The following is a 24070-nucleotide window of genomic DNA, read 5'->3' on the forward strand; positions in this document are numbered from 1 at the left end:
TGACTCTCAAATCAGGCTTAAGCCCCAAGTCTCTTCTGGAGATGTTGCTACCCTGATCGCCAAATGATATGATTTCCAAAATTTCTAACTCCATTTCTCTATCTTGACTTCCTAGTCCTATAAGCTGGCTTCTATAGAAGAAATTATTCCTCACATACCAGGAGCCACAAAATAGACAGGGTCTGGCCGTCGGGCTGAGCTAAACACGTCTTGATAGCGCTGCGACCATTGGAGCTTTGCAGGAGACCCATTTCGCTGGACAGCCTTCCAGCCATCAACATCTGGAACACAAATATAATCAGTCTGCAATGGGCAAACCCTCATCATCTATTAAGTTAAACAAGGCAAGATTTGCCTGCCAAAAAGTCCTAGTGGTGAGCAGCAAGCAGGGTTTTCTCAATATTTCCACATTTGCAAATGGTCCTTAAAATTCTCCGTGTACCTCTCTATGTGGGTCTCAACTTCACTGCTCCCACCCTACAGCTGCTATGATTCCTCATCTTTGAGTCTGACTCTTGTGATAAGACAGCAGGTTTTCCTCTGTCCGTAATTTGCATTTTTTGTATTTACATAAACAGGGTCTGATCTTAATGAAGTAAAAGAGTCCAGTCTTTTCAAAGGGGAAACTCAAACTTAGAGTTGAAATAATATCAATTTCCAATATTTTTATAGGGCTCTGTAGCTTGGGAACTAATTTCACATAAATTAACTCATTTATTATATGTGAAAATAGCATTACTAGTGAATGTGAATTCTGGAAGACTCTTATACACTCTCCAAACCAAATGAATGATTCCTTTGTGGTTTTGAAATAGATGGGGATGAAAAATTCAGGGAAATAAAAATCTGGTCTCTTTTGAGTTATTCTTTTAAGTTACATTCACTGGTATGAGTGAACTGTTTTCAGTCTGCGACTTTTTTAAGACATCAGGGTATGTCTAGTACCCTGACAAAATAATGTACATTAAATACTATAAGAGAATTGCTCAAGAAAATCCATCCTGTGAATGCAGAGGTGGTTGCCTGTAAGCACAAAGCCCTACACAACATTCAAAAACTAAAACCTAGAAAATAGAAGGCTTTACCCTGAGGAAAGGTAGAGGTGATTGTGTGGACACTGTAGTCTGCAGAGCTGCGGCAGCTGGCTGAATGCCCATAGCAGAAACACTGGGTACAGCCCTCAGGGTTCCCTGCATCCAGGTGATAGTAACCTGGTCGACACCTGCAGTGGCATTGAAGAAATCAGGATATCATAGGTTACTTTTTATTCTGCAGAGAGAATATAAGGAATAAGACAGCCTATCTCTACCTTCTCTCCCACTTGGCTCTACTAATTTTCAGAGGAGGGAATACCAGGTTTCAGATACCACCTCCACCCCCAGACCACCAGATGGAATAACCACGACTCCCCAAATGAAACAGCATAAGGAACATCCACTTTCTGTTCCTCTGGTAGAACAGAGCCACCTTTGTCTTGGTGGTCTGGCGTCTGAGTAGTTGGCCCATCCTTGGTAGGAAATTGAGTGGTGGTCAGATGAGCAGAATGGGTGTGGGTAGGGTTATGCAAAGCTGCCCTGTCCTGGAACTACTGTTTAATGGGGAAAAAGACTGGGAGGTGGGGACCAGGAAGGCAAGGCTCCTGTCTCAGCACCGCCCAGCTGTACTGACCCCTCCCAAGACCACTAGGTGTGGATCCCCATCCCTGACTCTTGTACCTGGGCTCTGGCTCACTGAGGAAATGGGCAGGAGAGGATATGACAACAAAAAAGCATGGCTAAGGCACTCTCCGAAAGCCAGGTGCAGGCTTGCCTTCCACCTCCGCTCCCACTCAAGCCCTCCAGTGGCTGCTATGAGGACAGTGACTGCTGGGGGCGTCTTAATGCTGGAGTCACAGAGAAGAAGGCTGGGGAAGCTGGGGAGGACTTGTTTGTCCTCTGCTCAAGTTAACAACATCCTTTCACAGGAAATAATGTGAAATAATGATACTTTCAATAATCATTGATTTAGCACTGATGTTGTGCCTGGCACCTTGTGTGTACTCTCTCATTTAACCTCCCTCCAATCCTATGAGGAATTGCTATTTCCAGATTTCTTAGATGAGGAGACTAAGGCCAAGAGGTTAAGAAACTCTTGAAGTATAGCAGGTAAGTGGCTGAGGCAAGTTGGAAACTCACGTACATCTGCCTCCAAATCATGTAGTCTAAGCCACTGCACCACGTTAGGGGGTGTGTTCTGAGTGCAGTGTCACAAAAAAGCAGGGTAGCTGTGAAGAGCAGGTGCTTCAGGGAATAGCTGTAACTAAACAAGCTTCGTTTTTTCTCTAAGAGCAAGAGTTTAAAAAAATTATTATGGTTTCTATGGAAAGAAAACCTGCTGATTAAAAGAGATTAAAAAACAAGGAAGGCCCAGGAAGGGAGGGGTGGGGAGGGAAGAAAAGAAAAGGGAAAGGAAGGGAATTAGGCAAAACTAAACGATTGTGTTTAGGAACACACTGGGGTAATAAATTATGAGGCAAAGAAAGTGATTATCATAAAAGTCAGAATGGAGGTCATTTCTAGGGAGGGGGAGGGCGTTGTCATTGGGACACAGTTTTAGCAGAGGTTTGTTTATTCATTTATTTTTGAAACAGAGCCTCGCTCTTGTTGCCCAGGCTGGAGTGCAATGGCGCGATCTTGGCTCACTGCAACCTCCACCTCCAGGGTTCTGGCAATTCCCCTGCCTCAGCCTCCTAAGCAGCTGGGATTACAGGCATGTGCCACCACGCCCGGGTCGATGTATTTTTAGTAGAGACAGGGTTTCTCCATGTTGGTCAGGCTGGTCTCGAATTCCCAACCTCAGGTGATCCACCTGCCTCGGTCTCCCAGAGTGCTGGGATTACGGGCATCAGCTGCCATGCCTGACCAGCAGAGGTCTATTTCTTATCATTGGTGGTGATAACATGTATTTTATGTGGCATTCTATTTCTGTGTTTTATTTTGAAACTCAAGAGGCTTTCAACAAGCGACTTCCCTTTTAACACTTAAGCTTTTTTCCCTGCCTTCACCTCAGAACACAATCCAGGAATGTATTTGGCATTTCCTCTGCCCAGGTATAAGTGATTGGCAGGGTGCCAAATAACTGCTTTCTTACTTTTAAGGAAATGAAGAGGAAGCCTTTGCTTCTGACGCCAGAGTCACAGCCCTGTGCTCAACAGCCTCCAGGAAGGAAGAGTTTAAAGCCTGAGCACAGTTGTACTTAAGGCACGTCCTGCACCGGCAGCTGCGGGCGATGGCGTCTCACTGCTCCACCTCCTCCAGTGCGGCTTGGCCCAAAGGGCTCTTACCTCGTCCTACCAGCCCCACGCCCATTCGTGTGTGTGCTTGTAACTGCCATCCTGTCCCCGGGGCGGCGCCTTTTCTGCATACAATGGTTATATATGGCCATATGCTGTGATAGGCCCACTTACAAGAATTTTCCTAGCATGTTTAATTAGGCCAGGCCTTTCCTGCAACCAGCCCAAGTCCCAGGATCTCACCATGGATTTCTACCCATACAGAGCACCTGGGATCCGGAGCCAGCTGGTGAGGGGAATCTCTGGGGCCCTGTGCCTCTCCCACCGTCAAAACAAAGAGAAGGGGCCCAGACCACTGTACAGAGTCCAGTGAGATTTGAGGGCTCAGTGTTATTTTTTTTTAAGCTTAGTTTTTGAGGACAAAGAGCAGGAAGAAAGTCATCGACATTTGTCGAGTTTCCCTTTTCCATAATTACACTCAGAGGATTAATTCTCATGCTAGTTGGCAAGGGACTCTCTGCTGTTTGTAGGGCCACGGTTCACAGACCTATCACAGCGTTCTCCAGTGACAGCTGCCTTGCAGACACAGCGGCCCCCGTCACAGGGCCCTGCGATGCCAGCTGGGTCACAGTCACACTTGGAGTCTCTGGGAAAGAAGAAAAAGAAAATTAGGGACATGGTTCCAAATGCTTCACAACTATGCACATAAAATCAGCTGCTCATGAGCAAAAAATGACTGAGCTGGGCAAGCCCTTCTGCGATGAGGCTTCTCCTGCCCGTCCTCACCCACGCAGACCTCTCTCACACACCGCAGGACTCACTCGTCTGCACCAGTGCCACTCAGAGTGGACTTGGCGGGTGGCAGCCGGGCCGAGAACTGTCTCCCACTCCTAAAGAGAGCAGCGGTTTGCGCCAGAATGTAAACCAAGTTCATCACTCAACGGCTTAGTTTACTTTGGTTTACTGTTTGACTCGGTACATGTAAAATGTACCGTTTACATTTTTTAAAAAATTATCATTTGTTTTCCTTTTGTTTAATTAAATGATGTCTGCTTTTCATCATGACTAATTCCATCTACCTGTTATTTTATTCCATTCAGCTCTTTCTCTTGGTAATTCCTTAACTGAGATATAATTCATATGCCAGGCAATTCACCCATCTAAAATGGACACTCCAATGGTTTTTAGCTGATTCTCAGAGTTGTAAGCCATCAATATTAATTTTGGAACATTTTTATCATTCCAAAACAAAACCTTGTGCCCTGTAGCAGTCGTGTCCCCCACCCCCCTACATTCCTCCCTCCAGTCCCACTTCCAGCCCTCGGCAGCACCAGCCCACTTTCTGTCTCTCCAGACAGAAATGCCTATTCTAGACATTTTCTGTGGAATCATGCCATAAGTGGTCTTTCGTGACTGGCTTCTTTCACTTAGCATGATGCTTCTGAGGTTCATCCATGTTACAGCATGTGTCAGTACATAAATTCTTCTTGGTGACAATACAAATATTCTTTTGGTTACTGTTTTCACTTTTCAGCTATTATGAGTAATGCTGCTACGAATGCTTGTGTGCAGGTTTTCGTGCAGCCATCTACCTTCTCGTTTCTCCTGGGTATACACCTAGGAGTGGAATTGCTGGGATTGCTGGGTTTAATGGACTTTCTTTGTGGCGAGACTTTCTCAGTGAAGGTATCGGAGCTTTCACTGAATTCCGCACAGTTCTGTGTCTCGTGCCTCCCTGCCTCTGTCACTTACCTTGCATGCAATCATGTGTCTATCTCATTGCTCATAAACCAAGTTCATTGTCTCTTCTCTGCAGATCTGTTCCTCCTCTGCCCGCCCTATGTCTCCACCCATATCCTGCCCAAACCTGGAGCCCCTTGACCCCTCCCTCTCCCTCATATTTCTCATCCAGTCACATGCCAAGTCTAGCAATGCTTATGGCTAGAATTTCTTTGCCAGTCTTTATCTTTGGATTCTCATGGCCTCCTTCCTTCTTAGCTCCCTCTCTACTGCTGATCTGGACCATTTGACAAACATGTATTCAGCATCTACCGGATGCTCAGAACCAGGGATGCTAAGAGAAAAAGAAACAGTCCCCATTCCATAGGAGCCCTGTGGCAGAGCAGGTGTGTGGATCGCAAGAGCAGCAGGCACAGGGCCAGCTGCCGGTGCACTGGGCACTCTCCAGGTGCCTCTTCCCACTCCAAGCATGGGGACACAAAAGCAAACAAGACAGAGCCACGGGGGGCTTACATTTTAGTGGGAAAAATGGACAAACATGAATAGAAAACAAGATATGAAGTGAAACGACAGAGTGAGAACATAGAGGGGTGGGACTGGTGCAGGAAGGCCTCTGTGACGAGATAGTGGGGTGGGAACACAGCAGGAGGCACTGCACGGATGCACCTAGGCTGAGGGTGGAGAGGCAGGAGGACCTCGCAGGACCTTGATAAGCTTTATCTCATTATGAGTTGTGGGGGTGGAGCTAATCGAGGGTTATGTTTTCAAAGGGCTACAAAAGAGGAGTGGGGTAGGGGTGATCTCTGAAGGCCATCTGAAAGGATCAGGGAAGGCTGGACCACAGCAATGCCCATAGAGGAAGAGAACTTGGAACCTTGATAACTGGGACAATGCAGCATGGCTGGAAGGCAGCTTCTGTCCCAGCAAGGCACCAGCAAAGTGAGCAATGGGACGCACCTCCTCTGTGGGAGCCTTGCTAGCCAATGCCCAATGCTTCACTGCCAAGCCCCCGCCAAGCCATCCCAACGCTTACCAGCTCTGCATCTCTGCAGACTGGTCATGTGATGTTTAATGCATACTCACCTTCCAAAAAAATTTGAGCTGGGATACAGGACATTCCAAACTAAAGGGGATCAAGATTATGCAGAAAAGTACTACCCAAATTCACTGAGGGCAAAATGGTCCCAGGGTCCCAGGTTAGTTGAAGGACTCTTTGCCTCCCTTCTAGTTCATCTAGAGGGAAGCAATCGCCACAGTGAAGAACATGGGCTCTGCAGCCAAAACCCGGAGCTTAAGTATTAGGTCCAGCCTCACCAGTAACATCGGGCTACTTAACCGTGCATGGTTTAAGTTTCTTATCTTTGAAATGCATATAATGATAATCCCAGCCTCTTAGGGGTATTGCGAGGGTTAAAGTGGATATCCCACATCACGTACTCTCAAAGCAGTGTTTGGCACAGGATAGGGGCTCAGTAAATACCAGTGGTTGCTAAGGTTTATATAATTGTCGTGACCGAGTTAGTGACAGCAAAGGTGGGATGCAGATGCTCACAGTAGTCTCTGGTCTTGGGTGCACCCCGCGTCCGTGAGCATGTGGAAGCCTGGCAGACATCGGTCGCATCTGCTTCCTGTCACACCCGGTTTACAGCTGCACCGTCCAGAGTTGTCACATCGAGCACTAAGAGAACCTGAAAGCCACAATGTAGGGGAAGGGAAAGAAAAGAGGAAATATTTAATTTATATGGCATTGGAAGCAACTGTCACCCTATGGGTGCTCCGTAAACACAAGTGAGAAGCACCACCTGCTGCCTTTAACAGTCACTTCGCATTGTCTGAGTATTCTTTCACCTGCCAGGGATGGTGCTGACAGCTGAGGATGTCTTCCTCAGGGAGAGTAATTACATTACTCATAAAAACATTCTTCTTTGTCTGTCTGCTCTGATTTTAACAGTAGGTAGCATATAGCACTGCTTTTTAAAAGAAGTCCATCAAATCTTAAGCTCTCAAGGAAAATTTGTGAATGAACACATTGGCCACCTAGAAGAGAGTCCGTATCGGAAAGTGGACAACATTCTCCTTTATCCCTGGTGGGAAAAGCCATCCTTTAATGGTCAGTGCTTTTATGGTATGATTTCTAAGGGCATAAAAAGGCCTATTAACCAAAACTATCCACCTGCCAGGAGTGCTGGAGAGTCTCCTCTGTGGTGCACCCCTGTGAGATGTACCCTGTATGCCTTACCTAGAGGACTGTTCTTGTCTTTTTTTTTTTTTTTCCTGAGACACAGTCTCGCTCTGTCACCCAGGCTGGAGTTCAGAGGTGTGACCTCCGCTCACTGCAACCTCTACCTCCCAGGTTCAAGCAATTCTCTCCTGCCTCAGCCTCCCCAGCAGCTGGGACTACTACTGCCACCACACTCCACTAATTTTCGTATCTTTAGTAATGATGGAGTTTCACCATATTGGTCAGGCTAGTCTTGAACTCCTGACCTCGTGATTCACCCTCTTCTGCCTCCCAAAGTGGTGGGATTACAGGCGTGAGCCACCACGCCCAGCCTGTACTTGTATTATGATTCTGCTTTTTACAGATATGCTCTTAGTTGTAAATAGGTCCTCTCAGATTGGGTGTTCATGAAAAACTCAAGGCAACAAAATGTGTCACTGTGGGATGCCACCACGTCTCACCACCTGCCTTTCCACGCTCACTCCTGTTCCCGTCTCCACCTTCTCTCACCCGGGCCCAGCCTCACACTCTCCTCCCTGCCTCCATCCTTGCCTGTGCACACTCCACAGAGAAACCAGGATGTTCTTTTAAAATGTAACTCAGATATTTAGGTCCTCTGGTGGTCTCCACTCTAAGCAGAATAAGACGCCAACTCTGTATCACGGTCTGCAAGCTCCTACCTCTCTCACCTCCTCTTACCCTCCTTCACTAGGTTCCAGCGACCCAGCTCTCTTGGTTCCGGCAAAGTGCTAAGCAGCTTCCTTCCAGGCATTTGCACTTCCTGCTCCCTCAGTCTGGAATGCCCTTTCCTTAAACTTCCCCTAGCTGGCACATTCTCAGCACTCAGGTCTTGATTAAATATTACTTTTCTAGAGAAATCTTCTCCAACTCCTGCATCTAAAATCCTATCTCACACCTACCCCAGTCCTCAGCCCTACTTGACTTAGGATGATCTCACCTTATGTCACCTTCCTTATTCCCACTGCCCAGCATCATGCCTGATATGAATCAGGTGCCCAGAAATCTGTTCAATTAATGTGTGTATGCCAAGGAGGAGGGCTGGGCTGTTGCGGAAGGAGCTGAGAGAAAGCCAAAAATGAGGTGGAAGGCTAGCTGGAGACACCTCCGCTACCTTATCATTCCCCTGCAGTTCAGTGGAATTGTAAAATAATCTATTTTAAGTATCTGATGATTATGCTATCCAGAGCCTAATGAAGCCAAGGGAACATTGACCAGTCTCCATATGTTTGTTTTTTAAATCTGTTGTCTTTCTGTGAACTTTTAATTCACTAGCAGAATTCAAATCAATAAAGGTATCGGTTCTGTGCTGTATGAAGACTTTATGCAGCATGTGGAATGTGAAATAAATGAGTCACATTCACAGTTTGAGTCTATGAACATCTACATGTCAACTTTGCAAGGCTGGCAGGAGCCTTCAGTGATAACATAAATGACATTTTTTGAGCACCTCCTTAGATGTTGAGTTAGGCACTTTATATGTATTAGCTCATGCTATTTAGTAGTGAATTAAAAGTTCACAGCAGAATAACAGATCAATTTCTGCATAATAGGAACTCTCAGAGGTTTAGGCAGGCAGTGACAAGTTCAGACCTGCAGTTAGAAAGAAAACGCTAGAGCAGTCTGCAGGTGGCGTGGAAAAGGCAAGACTAGCGTGTCACCTCCTGTACCATGCTGGCCTGGGTTAGAGGGGTCTAGGTGAGAAGAGAAGGAGGGAAGCACTGTGAGAGCTACTGTAGATATAGAACACAAAAATCAGTGGCTCTTGGGTTAGGAATGATGAGGGAGAAGGGGTCAAATCGATGACACTCAGGTCCCCAGAGTGCATACCTGGCTGGACTGTGATGCTATTTGCCAACCAGGGAAGGCAGGAGGAGGGCCAGGATCTCAGGTTGAATCATCAAGAGAAGATAATCAGTTTAGTTTGGGATATACAACTGGAGTCTCTAGGAGCATATAAAGATGGAAATGTTCATCTGGAGCTCAGAGTCTAGAGATGAAGATCTAAAAGCCCTCAACACACAAGCTGAATAGGACGCTATAGTAAACGTGAGATCAGTCCAGAAGCAGATTGAGAAAGGAGAGGAAGTGGTGAGGACAGAGACAGAGCCTATTAAGAGTGAGGATGACCAGAGAGGGAGAAGCTTCAGGACAGGGTCTAATCGAACAGTGAGCAATGGAAGGCAGGGAGGAGAGGTCTAAGGAGGGCGAGGGGAGGAGGAGAGAAGGAAGGTTTTCAGAGCTTAAGGCAAGAGAGCATTTATGCAAGATGAGAATGAAGACAGGCTGCTATTTGGTTTGATGTTTAGAGACTTCATGCTCATTGCTCTGTGAGCAGTCAGCAGAAGGAAGGAAATTTTCTTTTTGAATAATGCCCTGATAAGTAGCATTAAATAGAAGTCCCTCATGATGAAATTTGGTTGTTTTTAACATGAACGGATGCTGATTTGGGGACCAGCAACACATTTTTTCCCCACTCAAATTAATGGCAATTACACTTCCTACTTCAGAAAACTCTCCCTGCAGTAGTTTTTCAGATGTCAATTATTTTTATAAAGTGGGGGAAGACGGTAATTCAGGCTCTAATTCTGAATATGACTAACTTATTTCATGTTCCAAAAATTTCAAAAAAAAAACACCGGGGCTTCAAAAAACCCCAAAAAAAAAAAAAAAAAAAAAAAAAAAAAAACCCACCTGCCCCAGTTTCCACATCATGAACTGTACTTAGGGATGAACAATTGGGTTTAAAGAATAGATGAAGAATAACTTCCTGTTTCAAATTTGTGTCCCAGTAAGCACATTCATGGTTTATGTAAATATAGTCCACATGCATTTAAAGACTCAAGAAGGTATTAAAAAATGATTAATATTTAAAATTTAGGGCCGAGCATAGTGGCCAATGCTTGTAATCCCAGCAGTTAGGGGAGGCTGAGGCAGGAGGATTGCTTGAACCCAGGAATTTGAGACTAACCTGGGCAACATAGACCCTGTCTCTACAAAAACATAAAAAATTAGTCAGTCATGGTGGAACATATCAGTAGTCCCAGCTACTCAAGAGGCTGAGGCAGGAGGACTGTAGGAGCCCAGGAGTTTGAGGCTGCAGTAAGCCAGGATGGAGCCACTGCATTCCAGCCTTGGCCACAGAGTGAGACTCTGTCTCAAAACAACAACAAACCCAATAAAAACAAAACAAATAAATAAGAAAATATAAACCAAGATAGTTTATATCCTTTTGAGAACCCTTTTAAAAATATATACACTTGCATTTTAAAAATGTCTTAAATAATAACTAAAATGTTAGAGTCTGAATATACTGTCAACATCATAGATACATAAAAAAGTAATAAACTTAAGAAAGTCCAATATCACACAGACCTCAAAACTTCACTGTCAGGGGAGGAAGAAACTTTCACACACAGTGAATTTCAAAGTACCTGCAAAAGGTTATCAGCGTTTAAATACGTGGTTGGAAGAGCTGAAGCTAAGTCAGCCCTGTTACTGAGCCCACAAAGTCATTATCTAAAAATAAGCCTACTTGCTACATTTATGGGAAATCAATGTAAAGTCCAAAATTAGTGACTGCTCTGGGGTTTATTAATGCCATTGGCTTCATTTGACATACATATAATGATAGCATTTTTTTGGTAAGACATATTCTTTTGCATTTGAAATTAAATATACAACAAACTCCCCTGTCGGGTTATTATCTGAGAGTGAAAAATATTCTCTGGCTAATTGGGAGACTGAGAAATCACATAGGGAATTCAACTTGTGCCAGTGGTCTAGTGACGTGTGCAGCTGGGAACAGTCTCTGTCACCAGCGTGTCTTCCAGCCTCGGCAGTTTGGACGCTGAAAGTTCATTTTCTTCATCTCTTTAACAGGGGATGTGGGATGTGTTAACACAGGTTGTCACTGTTATGAGGACTGAAAAGGGCATCATCTATGAAAACGTTTGGGAAAATTATAAAGCAGAGTCAGATCTTAGGAAATAATATCCATTGAAATTTTTGTGTACACATAGGCTCCTTCTGGGCATAGAAAAAGGCCACTCTGATTTTTTTCTTTTATATGGAGGGAATAAGAGAATATTCTTGGTTGGAAAATCTGGCTTACAACTGTAGTTCCTGCAATCAGTTACTGGAAGACTTTAGGCCATTCAGCAACTTCCCTAGGTCTCAGTTTCCCCACTGTCTTCATAAGAAAAACAACTACATCAATTAACCATTTACTGAGTTGCCTGCCATGTACTTGTCACACACCATTTTGTCTCCGCAGGATCCCGTGACGTGAATATCATGATCCCTCTCTAACAGATGAGGATGCTGGAGCAGCAAGATGTTAAGGAGCCTGCCCAGAGTGACCGAGTGGTGGTGGTTGTGTCCAGATTTGCACCCAGGCTGCCTGGTCCCATAACCCACCACTGTACTCTACATTATTACCGTCGATGTCAACAAACTTGGTCCTGAACTCTTACTCTGCTCCTTAGCTCTATAACTTGGACAAGTTTCTTCCCCTCCCTCCCTAAGTCTCTGCTACATCATTTGTGAAATGGAAAAAAAAAAAAATACCCTCCTCTTTATAACGTTAGTTGTGAAGATTAATTAGTTACTGGATTAAAAGCACCTAGAAAAGTGCCTGGCACAGGGCCAGCGCATGCCACATGCTAACTATCATGTAAGACATAAATCAATATTGAGCTTCACCTCTTCCTGCCAAGCTGTTCCCACTGAGTCTGGGATATCTATTCCCCAGATAAAAAGAAGGAGCCAGTTTCTCTATCACTGGGCAAGCAGTAAACTACCCGCTGAAGCAGAAGAGATGGCATGGTAAATCCTTCTTTACCATCTCTCTGTGCTAGGCAGCAGGTTCCTGGTCTACGCTGAGACTAACAACCTTGTCTTCAGGCCAGGCTTTCCAGCTGAGCCAATTACATTTCTAGTTTCATTCTCACTGATCATTTCATTGGGATGACCCAACTCTGGTGACTCACAAAAAAGCTACATGACCTAAGGCAATAGGAGCTCTTCAGAGAGCTTAAATGTTCATTAAAATGGAATAATTTGCTTTTTAAATTTTTTTTATGAAGTTCTTTGATTCACAGGGAGGACTGCGAAGTCCAAATGATTCTGGATGCAAATTCTACACTACAAAGCTAAGCAAATCTGAGTCAAACCATATCATAACAGCAACTTAGGTGAATCTGGGGGGTGGCTGGTGGGATATAGGTCTATCTCACCACAGGGTCACCCAGTTTTCTATAAGACTCCCAACCCCCTCTACCAGCAACTCATGAGTGTACCAGAATCTGCCCATTTTCAGATTCTTTCAAGCTGCAGCTATGAATTGGTTCTACAGACTTATTACACTAAGTCATTGCCATGCAATAAGGCTATATGCTTTAAGTGGATCAATATATATCATAGATGTTATTAAATACTTTCTAGAAAAGTAGATAATGCTAAGAAAGATAACAGACAAATGAGCCATTAAAAAAAAATCTTACTTACAGAATCACCTCTCTCTCCCCCTTTATATTTGCTAACTTGTCTTTACTATCTGGTCCATAATGAATATAGCAGAGTGTGTGTATCTGTGTGCACAGCAAAGACCTACAGTTCTATGAATATAGCACTGGGTGGGCTACTTTAAAAAAAAAAAAAAAAAACTAGCTCTCCTACGAACCAGCCACCCTATTAAGTGCTTCCTGTTTGTTATTTTGTTTTCTCTTGTTAGCAACCTAATGAAAGACATTAATTTTCCTATTTACTTATCTGTCTCCTTTATTAGTATGACTTCATATTGCTAGCACCTAGCACAGCACTAGAAACAGATCTAATTCCTTATTTTTCAAGAGGTTGGTCAAACAGATAGTTATAAACATGAAGAACGATCCCTGGAAGAGTGCAAGCTTCCTTTGTCATCTGCCTGGAAAAGTTAATAATGTGACTCTTGATATTAGAATTCAAGACAACATACCCTAAAGGTCCCATTGGTTCCACCAACCCCTACTTAAGAGAAATATGTTTCCTTTCAGATCGAAACTGCTAGAAAGACCTGTGTCTGTTAGGTTTCGGTTGCTCCTGAAGTTGAACATCTCCCCCTTGGCCTGCTTGCTTCCCCTGTTTTCTTTTTTCCTCCCTGGTTCCCTTCCTTCTTCTTTTCCTCCCTCCTTCCTTCCCTCTTGTCTCCCCACCACTCCATCTCCCTCTCCCTCTTTCCCCGCTTTTCAGCTACCTTTGGAGTTACAATGGCAGGGCAAACAGCGGTCTCTTTCTCTGTGCCGGTAAAAGCCGTCCTTGCACCTCTCACAGTGAATCCCATCAGTGTTGTCATTGCAGTTGAGGCAGCGGAATCCATGGCCAGTTTGTCTGTGAAGTTCCTGATCGAAGATACACTGCCTGGACTTCCCATTGCAATCACAGACTGGGGAGGAAGCGTACAGAAGAGATCGTCAGAAAAAAACACCTCAGGAATAGTTCTAGCAGGTGTTTTTGTTCATATTGATAGAAATTATGCATGAGTACTCTATGGTCATCTAAACTACTTGATGGAGGAAGCTAAGGGAGTGCAATGGGCAGTGCGGAGACCCCAGGACACCTGCTCCACTTAAAGGAAGCAGACACTGTGCAGTGCTGGCGGGCTGCTGCCTGGGAGAACGTGGGCTCAGCATTGCCAGACTGTCCCGTTCCTCAAGAGAAACCCAAAATGCGAAATTACATTTTTATGCAGATATTTCTGATTTTAATGTTTGCAAGGAGTTCATCTAAAAACACTGCAATCCCATACAGCAAGTCTGTGGGCTCAAGGAGACCTGAGGATGGGTACCTGTGGACTCAGCACAGCTGTCTACCAGCCCATGGTGTCGCTGCTCAAAATACAACATGCATCCCTCAGCGCCCATCAAGACGAGAAGCGGACGTGACTACCTGGGCAGGTGTCTCCTCCCAAAGCCAGGTGGCCCGTGAAGAATGACCTTTCTCAAGTGTCTAGGAAGCCCATCCTGCAGATGTTCCAAAGAGACTCATAGAGTGACTAACATCTCCATGGGGACCCGAACGGCAAAGGAGGCGACACACAGAAACACCCAGCAGAGTACCCGCACGCTGAGACACCAAAAAATGTCTCTGTCAAGATGATGGGCCTTCGGGTTAAAAGGAAAGAATCAAATGCCAATTCTGCCATTTCCTTGGGCACATCCATTTCCTGAATCTTGTTTTTTCTTCTATATAGACTGCATTATCTGCCTCCCTGGATTGTAAAGAAGATCCCTCTGGGAAAAGAATATCAAGTGCCTTCGCATATGTGATTTCATGCAGGCCTCAGAAGGTACTGCCGCAGAAGAGAAACATGAAGCTTGGAAAGGTGAAGTAACTGGACCCAGCAGAGAACTGAGATTTGAACCTCTGTCTGATGCCAAAACCTACCTCTCCTCTCTTCCCTACGCAGGCTGTGTCTGTTGGCCATGCTGCCACATAGAGAACCTGTTTCTAGGGTCGTGACTTACCCACAGTGCTGACAATAAAGTCAACAGACCTGCTGAGTGGTTACCTGTGCAGGCACTGTGTCAGGCGCTGATGATACAAGGGGACCACATATTTATTTATTTATTTATTTATGTTTGAGACAGAATTTTGCTGTGTCACCCAGGATGGAGTGCAGTGGCGCAATTTCAGCTCACTGCAACCTCCCCGGTTCAAGTGATTCTCCTGCCTCAGCCTCCTGAGGGGATTACAAGTACATGCCACCACCCCCAGCTAACTTTTATATTTTTAGTAAAGATGGAGTTTCACCAGTGTTGGTCAGGCTGGTCTCAAACTTCTGACCTCAGGTGATCCGCCTGCCCTGGCCTCCCAAAGTGCTGGGATTACAGGCGTGAGCCACTGCACCTGGCCATGACCGCGTACATTTAATGGACCTGCTAAGTGACTGCCTTACGATAATTTCTTTCTTTCTACTTTGGATGGCATTTAAACTAGAAAAGTCAGCTAGTATCTACCCAAAGCGTACTCTGTTTCTAGGGCTTTACATTAATCAGCTCAGTTAAGTCTCACAACAACATTTTAACATGGGTTTTATCATCCTCATTTAATAGGTGGAGAAATGAATATTCAGAGAGGCTCCATATCTTCTCTAAGGTCACACAGCTAAATGGCAAAGATATAATTTGCTCCCAGATGTTTCTGATTCCAAAGCCCTCATCTTTCCATTTTATGTTGCTTCTCAAGAATTGAGTTTACCATTGCATGTAGACATTCTTTTCATAAATCCCGAATAGAGGGTCATTCAGCTTGGTTGTTGCAAACAGAAACATTTTCATGGTGTTTCAAATCTACCTCTCTCCCTGTAATTTTCATCATGTGTTTTGCTTTTCCCTGAAAAACGATATACACACACAGCACACACATACATACATACAACACTCATGCACACACAACACACACAGATACAGACCACACACACACGCGCACACACACACACACACGCGCACACACACACACCCCTACTCTCTTTTCATTCTTTGATTTATCCAATAGACAAATCTTCGGATGTTGTTTTACATCCAAAGTGTCTTGCATCATCAGGCTTTTGCAAATCTGAAGATAACTACGACATCTCCCTCCTTAGTGTTTTACTGTTCGAGTAGAGATCTGTCATCTCCAAGTCTTTTAACCACTTCGTGTGTCATAACTTCTAGATTCTTCTTGTCTGCCATCCTAGGAACAAATTCTAATTTCCAATGTCCTTCTTCAATGATCAGTACTTCAAGTGTGATTTGAACAGCTTGGCTTATAACAGGACTAGATATTTTTATCCCATGGGCAAAGACTAACATTTCAATGAACTTACAACATGTTACATTTGCACACAATTCAAAGTCCCAGGGCTTTTCTCAGAACTAGTGCCAAACTGAATCTTTCCCAACCAATTCTTGTGAAACTGATTTTTTGGATCTCCAACAGATGTGCCACACAGCTGTCATGTGCTGTGAAATTTGTACCAAGTACATGACTATGCACGTACTAGAGCTAAATTCACTGTTCAGTGGTCCTGTGAGGTTCTTCATCTGGCTACCCCAACACCCCAATGCCCTCCCTGCCCTAGATGCCTTTTGGAAGCAATCTCAGAATAACTACAGATTTTTCATTGTGGCTTTCTTATTTAGAACATGGACTGGGCACAGTGGTTCATGCCTGTAATCCCAGCACTGTGGGAGGCGGAGGAGGGTGGATCACCTGAGGTCAGGAATTTGAGACCAGCCAGGCCAACATGGTGAAAACCCAGCTCTACTAAACATACAACAATTAGCTGGGTGTGGTGGCAGGTGTCTGTAATCCCAGCTACTTGGGAGCCTGAGGCAGGAGAATCACTTGAACCTGGAAGGTGGAGGTCATAGTGAGCCAAGATTGTGTCATTGTGCTCCAGCCTGGGCAACAAGAGCGAAATTCTGTCTCAAAAAAGAAAAAAGAACATACTTTTTGGTGGTAAAAGTTAACTTCATAAGGCTAGATCATAATATATTTATTCAGAGCAATCTTTTCAAAATAGATAAACTTGTTATAATCTTTTTATATCATGTCCCTCCTCATCTGTCTCTTCTCATCTAAAGCTCTCCTTTGAAAACAAAGGGTGTCCTTCTTTTATTTCATTTTAATTTCAATTTTTTTGAGACAGGATCTCACTCTCTTGCCCAGGGTGGAGTGCAGTGGCACAATCTCAGCTCACTGTAGCCTCGACCTCCTGGGCTCAAGCGATCCTCCAACCTCAGCCTCCCAAGTAGCTGGGACTCTAGGCATGTGCCACCATGCTGAACTAATTTTTATTGTGTGGTTTTTTTGTTTGTTTGTTTGTTTGTTTTTGTTTTTTTTTTCCTGTTTGTTTGGTTTTTGTTTTTGTAGAGACAGGGTTTCACCCTGTTGCCCAGTCTGGTCTTAAACTCCTAGATTCAAGAAATCCGCCTACCTCAGCCTCTCAAAGTGCTGGGAATTACAGGTGTGTACCACCGTAGCTGACCAATTTTCTTTTGTTTTATTTTTGAGATAGAGTCTCACTCTGTCACCCAGAGTGGAGTGCAGTGGTGTGATCACAGCTCACTGCAGCCTCAACCTCATGGGCTCAAGTCATCCTCTCACTTCAGCCTCCCGGGTAGCTGGGGCCACAGATACGTGCCACAACACACAGTTCAATATGTTATTGTTTTGTAGAGACAGGCTCTCATGGTATTGCCCAGGCTGGTCTTGAACTCCTGGCCTCAAGCAATCCTCCCACCTTAGCCTCCCAAAGTGCTGGGATTATAGGCATGAGCTACCAGGCCTGCCCCATTGTCCTTTAAATGTACAGCCTTCAATGGAGTTGCATTATAGTTCCAGGGACAGAAGGTCCTTAGCCAACATCTCCATTCCAGAACCTGCCCAACAGGTTCCAAGCCTATTGCATATATACCCCTTTCTCTTTCAAATGGGTGTCCCTTAAAGCCAAGGGCTGTGCCATCTAGAGTGAGGGGATGTATGCGTGTCTGGGGAGTGTATTGGCCTGGGTATCTGCATTGCTTGAGAACTCCGTGAAGACACTCTATAGCCTTGCCTGCAGGACTTTGAAGTTACCAAACTGCACTGAGATTAAATACCCAGCTGCACTGCACTTAGCTCAATACTGACTCTTTGAAATGCTTCCACCAAGAGAATGATGGGAGAGCTTGTTCCAGGCTCCTTTTGCGTGGAATGATGCTTTTCATCATTGATGTGTTTGAAACATGGTCTCTCTCAAATCATCTCCCAAATTGAGACTAACTTCCCTAAAACCACTTATTATTTACTCTTGCTACTCGGGGAGGGGGGAGACTTTAATATTTAAAATTCTAGAATATTCCTGAAACTGGGCTTAATAAAATGGTGTAATGTAGTTTGTACGTGGTCTTTTTTAGTCTGTGACCGATACCTGCCCAATGACTACCATGGGCACACTGGTTGCCAAAGGGCACTGCCAGGCCTGGAGTAAGGCAACAGGGAGTGGTGGGGATTCTACCCAACGGGCGTAAGAAGCAGCATCCACTCAGCCCCTGCCAGCTGTAGCCACATGCGATTGATGCCCGCTGTAGTCAGCATCAACTCTTCTTCTAAAAGAAGACAGAAGTCTGGCTTTGTGATTGAAATTTACTGATTTTTAAAATTTTGGCCGAAATTTAAAAAAAAAAAAATTCTTTTTGAAACAAAGCCATGTCCACAGGCAAATCTCTGCACTCAACTCTGCAGTTCTAACAGGTAGAAAACACATCTCATGCTTTTGAGAAAGGAAAAGTGAAGCCCTATTATATCACACAGTGCCTGGCCCATGTTAGGCATTTAGTGGTTATTTTTGTTTGTCTGTTCTTGAGACCAAGTCTCACTCTGTTGCCAGGCTGGAGTGCAGTGGCGCAATCTCGGCTCACTGCAACATCCGCCTCCCAGGTTCAAGGGATTTCTCCTGCCTCAGCCTCCTGAGTAGCTGGGATTACAGGCACCCACCACCATGCTAGGATAATATTTGTATTTTAAGTAGAGACAGGTTTCACCATGTTGGCCAGGATGGTCTCCATCTCTTGACCTCATTATCCACCCGCCTCGGCCTCCCAAAGTGCTGGGATTACAGGCGTGAGCCACTGCACCTGGCTAGTGTTTTTTTTAACAAACAAACAAATGAATGTTCTGTTGAACTTAAAAAAACCCATAGATGGGTGTCTTGGATCTTCCCTGAGTTCTAGGCAATGGGATACATACAGCAGCAAACAAAACCAACAGACGTCCCAGCCCGCATGGAGTTTACATGCAATTTGGGGGTAAAGAACATAAACAAGATAAATGATTAATATCAAGAGAGAATATTAGGATAGTGGTATTTGTTAAGGAGAAATATATGAAGCAGTGGAAAGGAATGGGAAGTTGGGAGGTAGTAAGATGGGTAGGCAGGAGGGTGGAAAGGGTCATATGTCTGTTTGCTGTTTTATTTCTATTTTCATACTTATCTGGTTCATGATCTTTGCCCATTTATCTATTGGGCACAATGTTTTTCTTATAAATTATTTGCATAACAAATATATCAAACTATATGCCTATCACTTCATTGCAGATTTTCTTTTACCCTTTCCTGATAAATCATCTTTCTTTCCAAAATGCCTCATCGGTAGATTTTGTTTTGCTGATTTAAGCCCCTTTTCCCAGTTTTTTCTTTTATCCTTGGTCAATGAGATGTATCTTTATTTTATTAACTTAATAACCATCACTTCACATCTAACAGGGAGGCTATACTGGGTGCTTGAACACTCAGACTTTATAAGCCAGTAAAATTGCAAAGAAGGACGTTGTTAATTTTGTGTGTGTATGCGAGTGTGTGTTTTTTTGAGACAGAGTCTCACTTTGTCGACCAGGTTGGAGTGCAGTGGTGTGATCTCGGCTCACTGCAACCTCCACCTCCTGGGTTCAAGCAATTCTCAGGCCTCATGCTCCCGAGTAGCTAGGATTAAAGGCATGTGCCACCATACCCAACTAATTTTAGTATTTTTAGTAGAGATGGGGTTTCACCATGTTGGCCAGGCCAGCCAAGGTTGTTGCTAATGTTTTATTTTGCCAAAGATATTAAATACTTATTTAATACCTATTTGCAGCCAGGCGCAATGGCTCATGCCTGTAATCCCAGCACTTTGGAAGGCCAAGGTGGGTGAAACACCTGAGGTCAGGAGTTCAAGGTCAGCCTGGCCAACATGGCGAAATTAGAGAATTTAGTCTCTACTAAAAATACAAAAGTTAGCCAGGTGTGGTGGTGCATGCCTATAATCCTAGCTACTTGGGAAGCTGAGGCAGGAGAATTGCTTGAAACTGAGAGGCAAAGGTTGCAGTGGACCAAGATCATGCCATTGCGCTCCAGCCTGGGCAACAGAGTGAGACTCAGTCTCAAAAAAAAAAAAAAAAATTTGCCTGTGTCAAGCATGTATCATATTATCCATGTTTTCCTACTTGAACAGGAATCAGTGCACGATCTGATTGACATGTCTAAAAAGAAGACTGGCTGTTATGGAGAAATGGATTTAGGGAGGGTGGAAGCAGGGAGTGCCCCCGACAAAGGAAAGAGCAAGCCTAAAAGCCCCGGGTGGGAAAGAGCTCATTCTAGAACTCCTGCAAGAATGTGTGTGTTGGACCCAGGTATGGGTTCGGGACCTGGCATTAAGATATCATTGCAGATCATCGGAAAAAAAAAAAATCAGACCGAACCCTGAACAGACCTGAGGCCGTTCCAGGGTCAGTAAACAAAACAAGCAGGTTTTTCTCCATCTTTCGCTGAACTCTGGCTCTAGGTCCCGTCGTTCATGCCTTTGACTATTCATTTGTACAAAGCCAGGGACACCTCTTCAAGGTTCCACCCTCTCCTCTCTCTGCCCTCTCACTCCAACTCCCCCACAATCCTGGACTCTGCCAGCCAGGGTTCTCTCCACAGCCAAAGAAATGAGACTCCGCAGGTTTACCTGAAGCCCTACATAAACCCATCTGAAACGGAGTCAGATTGAGTCAGATCTTCAGAGATTTCTTTAAGTCTAGTAAAGCATGGATGGTAATTGCATCTGACTGCTGTATGCTGCTCCTCTGGCGCTGAAGCCTTTATTATAATAATAACTATAATAGCACACAGTCGCTGACCCTCAAGGTGCTTCTTAGGAAAGACCACCAGGCAGCCAGACGCAGGCTGGACCGCCCACGACCACCCACGCTCACCGGAGACACAGATCAAAGCAGCTGGAGCCCCTCCTTAAACAATAGGGTGAGGCTGGCAGAATCCCTGCGGCTCGCTTCACAACACTCCCACCCCTCACTAAAACACGCAGATCCAGCAGGTTAGGACAGGAAGCACAGGGGCAAAGGCGGTTTCCCAGCTGTGGCCCTAGGAGAATAAAAGGAAACAGAAAATATTTCCTCAGGTTGTACTCAGGGCAAGGCCTTGGAATAATCACCACCAGTAGTAACAGTTCATCAGGATCTCATTTTAAATTTCCCATAAGAAATGGTGCCCTTTTGAGGCATACAGTTACGAGAAATTTCAATCACTTGGCATACATATGATTGTTTGTGTATAAACAGGTCCTCTTCCTATTGTTCTTTTTTTTTTTTTTTTTTTTTTTTGCCAGATGGAGTCTCGATCTGTCTCCCAGGCTGGAGTGCAGTGGCACATCTTGGCTCACTGCAACCTCTGCCTCCCAGATTCAAGCAATTCTCCCGCCTCAGCCTCCCAAGCAGCTGGGATTACAGGTGCCCACCACACCTGGCTGATTTTTGTATTTTTAGTACAGACAGAGTTTTGCCATGTTGGCCAGGCTAGTCTCGAACTCCTGATCTCAGGTGATTCGCCCGCCTTGGCCTCCCAAAGTGCTGGGATTACAGGTGTGAGCCACCGTGCCTGGCCCTGTTTCTATTGTTCTAAACTGAAAAACGTGTCTGCTTTTCACTAAGGTGATCTAATCGCTATCTTTATAAACCTGTGAAGTCATCATGCTTCTTAGTGCTTTAATGGAAATGATAAAATTAAAAATCCAGACTCCTTTCAAAACTCTGCAGATGTTGCCCCTGTCAACTTTACCAACTTCACCTCATCAAGAATTCACTGGGCTCTAACACACAGATTTAGGCTGCACTAACCCTTTCCCACCTCTGGCTTTTAGGCTAGCTGTTTCCTTCATCAGGAGCACTCCCTGCTTCCACCCTCCCTAAATCCATTTCCAGGTAACAGCCTGTCTTCTTTTTAGGTGCATAAATCAGATTGTGCACTTCTCTGCTGATACCCTGACAGCTTCTCTCTCCTGTGAATGCTCAGGGCACTTTATCCTCACCTCTCTCAGCATTTGCCTCATTCTATCCTGTGTCATCACTGTTTATATCTACGACTTATTTCCCCTACAGCATTTCTCACCTTATATGCCCACGGTACCTAATGCAGTGCTTGGATGGATGGATGGATGGATGGATGGAAAGATGGTGGACAGCATGATGGATAGAAGGAGAGAGAAAAGAAGGGAAGAAGGGAATGAAGGAGGGGAGGGAGGAAGGGAAGATGAAAGGAAAGAAAGAAGGAAGGAATATCGGCTCTGACTCTTAAGAAAAGCCAAACAAGAACCTGAACATACAGAAATTTCCCTGAAGTCCAGAAGCCTACTTTCAGATTTCCCCAATACAATACACAAAGTTTCCATTGTCTACATATATGGCATTCAGTGTAAAAAATCTAATGTTCCAACCAAAAACTATCCATGATGAGACAGGAACAGAAAGAACTGTGAGAGGAACATGAGATTTTCAATGAGATTAAGAATCTGGGACTTTTAGGCTGCTGCTCGTACCAGATGAACTATTTCCACCCCAGGACTGCCCGCCTTTCTGTGGTCGATGAGCCCAGAGCTATGACACTTTCTGCCTGCCATCTCAAAGGGCAGCCAGCCTAGGGCTGTGTGGGAGGAGGGCAAGGGGATGAGGCAAGCCTCAGAGCATGAGATCAGTTTGCAGTACTCAGGCAGCCTTGACAGGTAGTGTACTTGGCGGCTGTGTGGGAAGATGTCAGGAGCTAGGAATTTCAGCATCGTGTTTAAACCTGACTGTGTGCTGGTTGCTATTACGTAGTGCTTTTTTGCTCTTGCTACCATTTCGGCTGCTTAGTGCACTAAAACTGATCCAGTGAAACAGCAGCAAGTTTATATAATGTTACCTGTAATCTCCCGTGAATGAGTCCAACTGTAAACCATTTAAAGACAGGCACAGTGGCTCACGCCTGTAATCCCAGCACTTTGGGCACTTTGGGGCTCCAAGGCAGGAGGATCACGAGGTCAGGAGATCAAGACCATCCTGGCCAACATGGTGAAACCCCGTCTCTACTAAAATACAAACAAAAATTAGCCGGGCGTGTTGGTGCGTGCCTGTAGTCCCACCTATTCGAGAAGCTGAGGCAGGGGAATTGCTTAAACCCAGGAGGTGGAGGTTGCCATGAGCTGAAATTGTGCCACTGCACTCCAGCCTAGCGATAGAGCAAGACTCCATCTCAAAAAACAAAACAGAACAAAACAAAAACACCAGCAAGGATGATGCTCAATTCTCTTCCTTATTTAGAGAAAAGGGATGTGCCCTGTTTTTCCTTTCCTGCATTTTGTGTCCCTCATTCCCCTTCTGAGACATCTGAGACATCGGATCTTTTTCCCTTCTTCCTTTGTACAATTCTCTTCCTTTGGATATGATGATGTCATACTGCCAGGTGTCTGCCTGTCTTCTGATCTTCCCTATTCAAGTCTTTGCTGGCTCCTCTCCTTACCCCCACTCTAAATGCCAGTGCTTCTCGGGGCTTGGTTCTTAACCTCCACAACTTCTCAGTCTGAGCCTCTCTCCTTTGGTGATCTCATCCATGGCAAGGGCTTCAATAACCATCATAGGTGTTGACATCCCAAGATACTTCCTTGGCCCAGACTTCATCCTCAACTTCAGGTCCTCGTGGCTGGCCATCCACTTTATTTATTTACATTATTACTTTTACATTTCCTTTTTTATTTTTTACTTTAAGAGACAAAGTCTCACTCTATTGCCCAGGCTGGAGTGCAGTGGCACAATCTTGGTTTACTGCAACCTCTACCTTCCGGATTCAAGCAATTCTCCTGCCTCAACCTTCCAAGTAGCAGGGATTATAGGTGTGTACCACCACACCTGGCTCATTATTGTATTTTTACTAGAGACAGGGTTTTGCCTTTTTGGCCAGCTGGTCTCGAACTCCTGGCCTCAAGTGATCTGCCCGCCTCAGACTCCCAAAGTGCTGGGATTACAGG

At 44.8% G+C, this 24070-nt stretch overlaps 1 protein-coding gene across 2 annotated transcripts in view; it reads right to left on the reverse strand.

Annotated features, from left to right (window-relative positions):
• Nucleotides 1–24070, reverse strand: part of LAMC2 (laminin subunit gamma 2) — a 74228-nt gene that overhangs the window by 38283 nt on the left and 11875 nt on the right. For both annotated transcript variants that reach the window (XM_032291187.1, XM_032291186.1), the window contains exons 2-6: nucleotides 13486–13674; nucleotides 6564–6699; nucleotides 3819–3917; nucleotides 1086–1222; nucleotides 159–281 (exon numbers count right to left, since the gene is read on the reverse strand). In XM_032291187.1, the coding sequence (XP_032147078.1) occupies nucleotides 159–281; nucleotides 1086–1222; nucleotides 3819–3917; nucleotides 6564–6699; nucleotides 13486–13674 (684 nt within the window). The remainder of the gene's footprint in view (nucleotides 1–158; nucleotides 282–1085; nucleotides 1223–3818; nucleotides 3918–6563; nucleotides 6700–13485; nucleotides 13675–24070) is intronic.

Source organism: Sapajus apella, unplaced genomic scaffold, assembly GCF_009761245.1.
Source record: "Sapajus apella isolate SASKATOON/1434 unplaced genomic scaffold, GSC_monkey_1.0 scaffold25, whole genome shotgun sequence".
Lineage (NCBI taxonomy): Eukaryota > Metazoa > Chordata > Mammalia > Primates > Cebidae > Sapajus > Sapajus apella.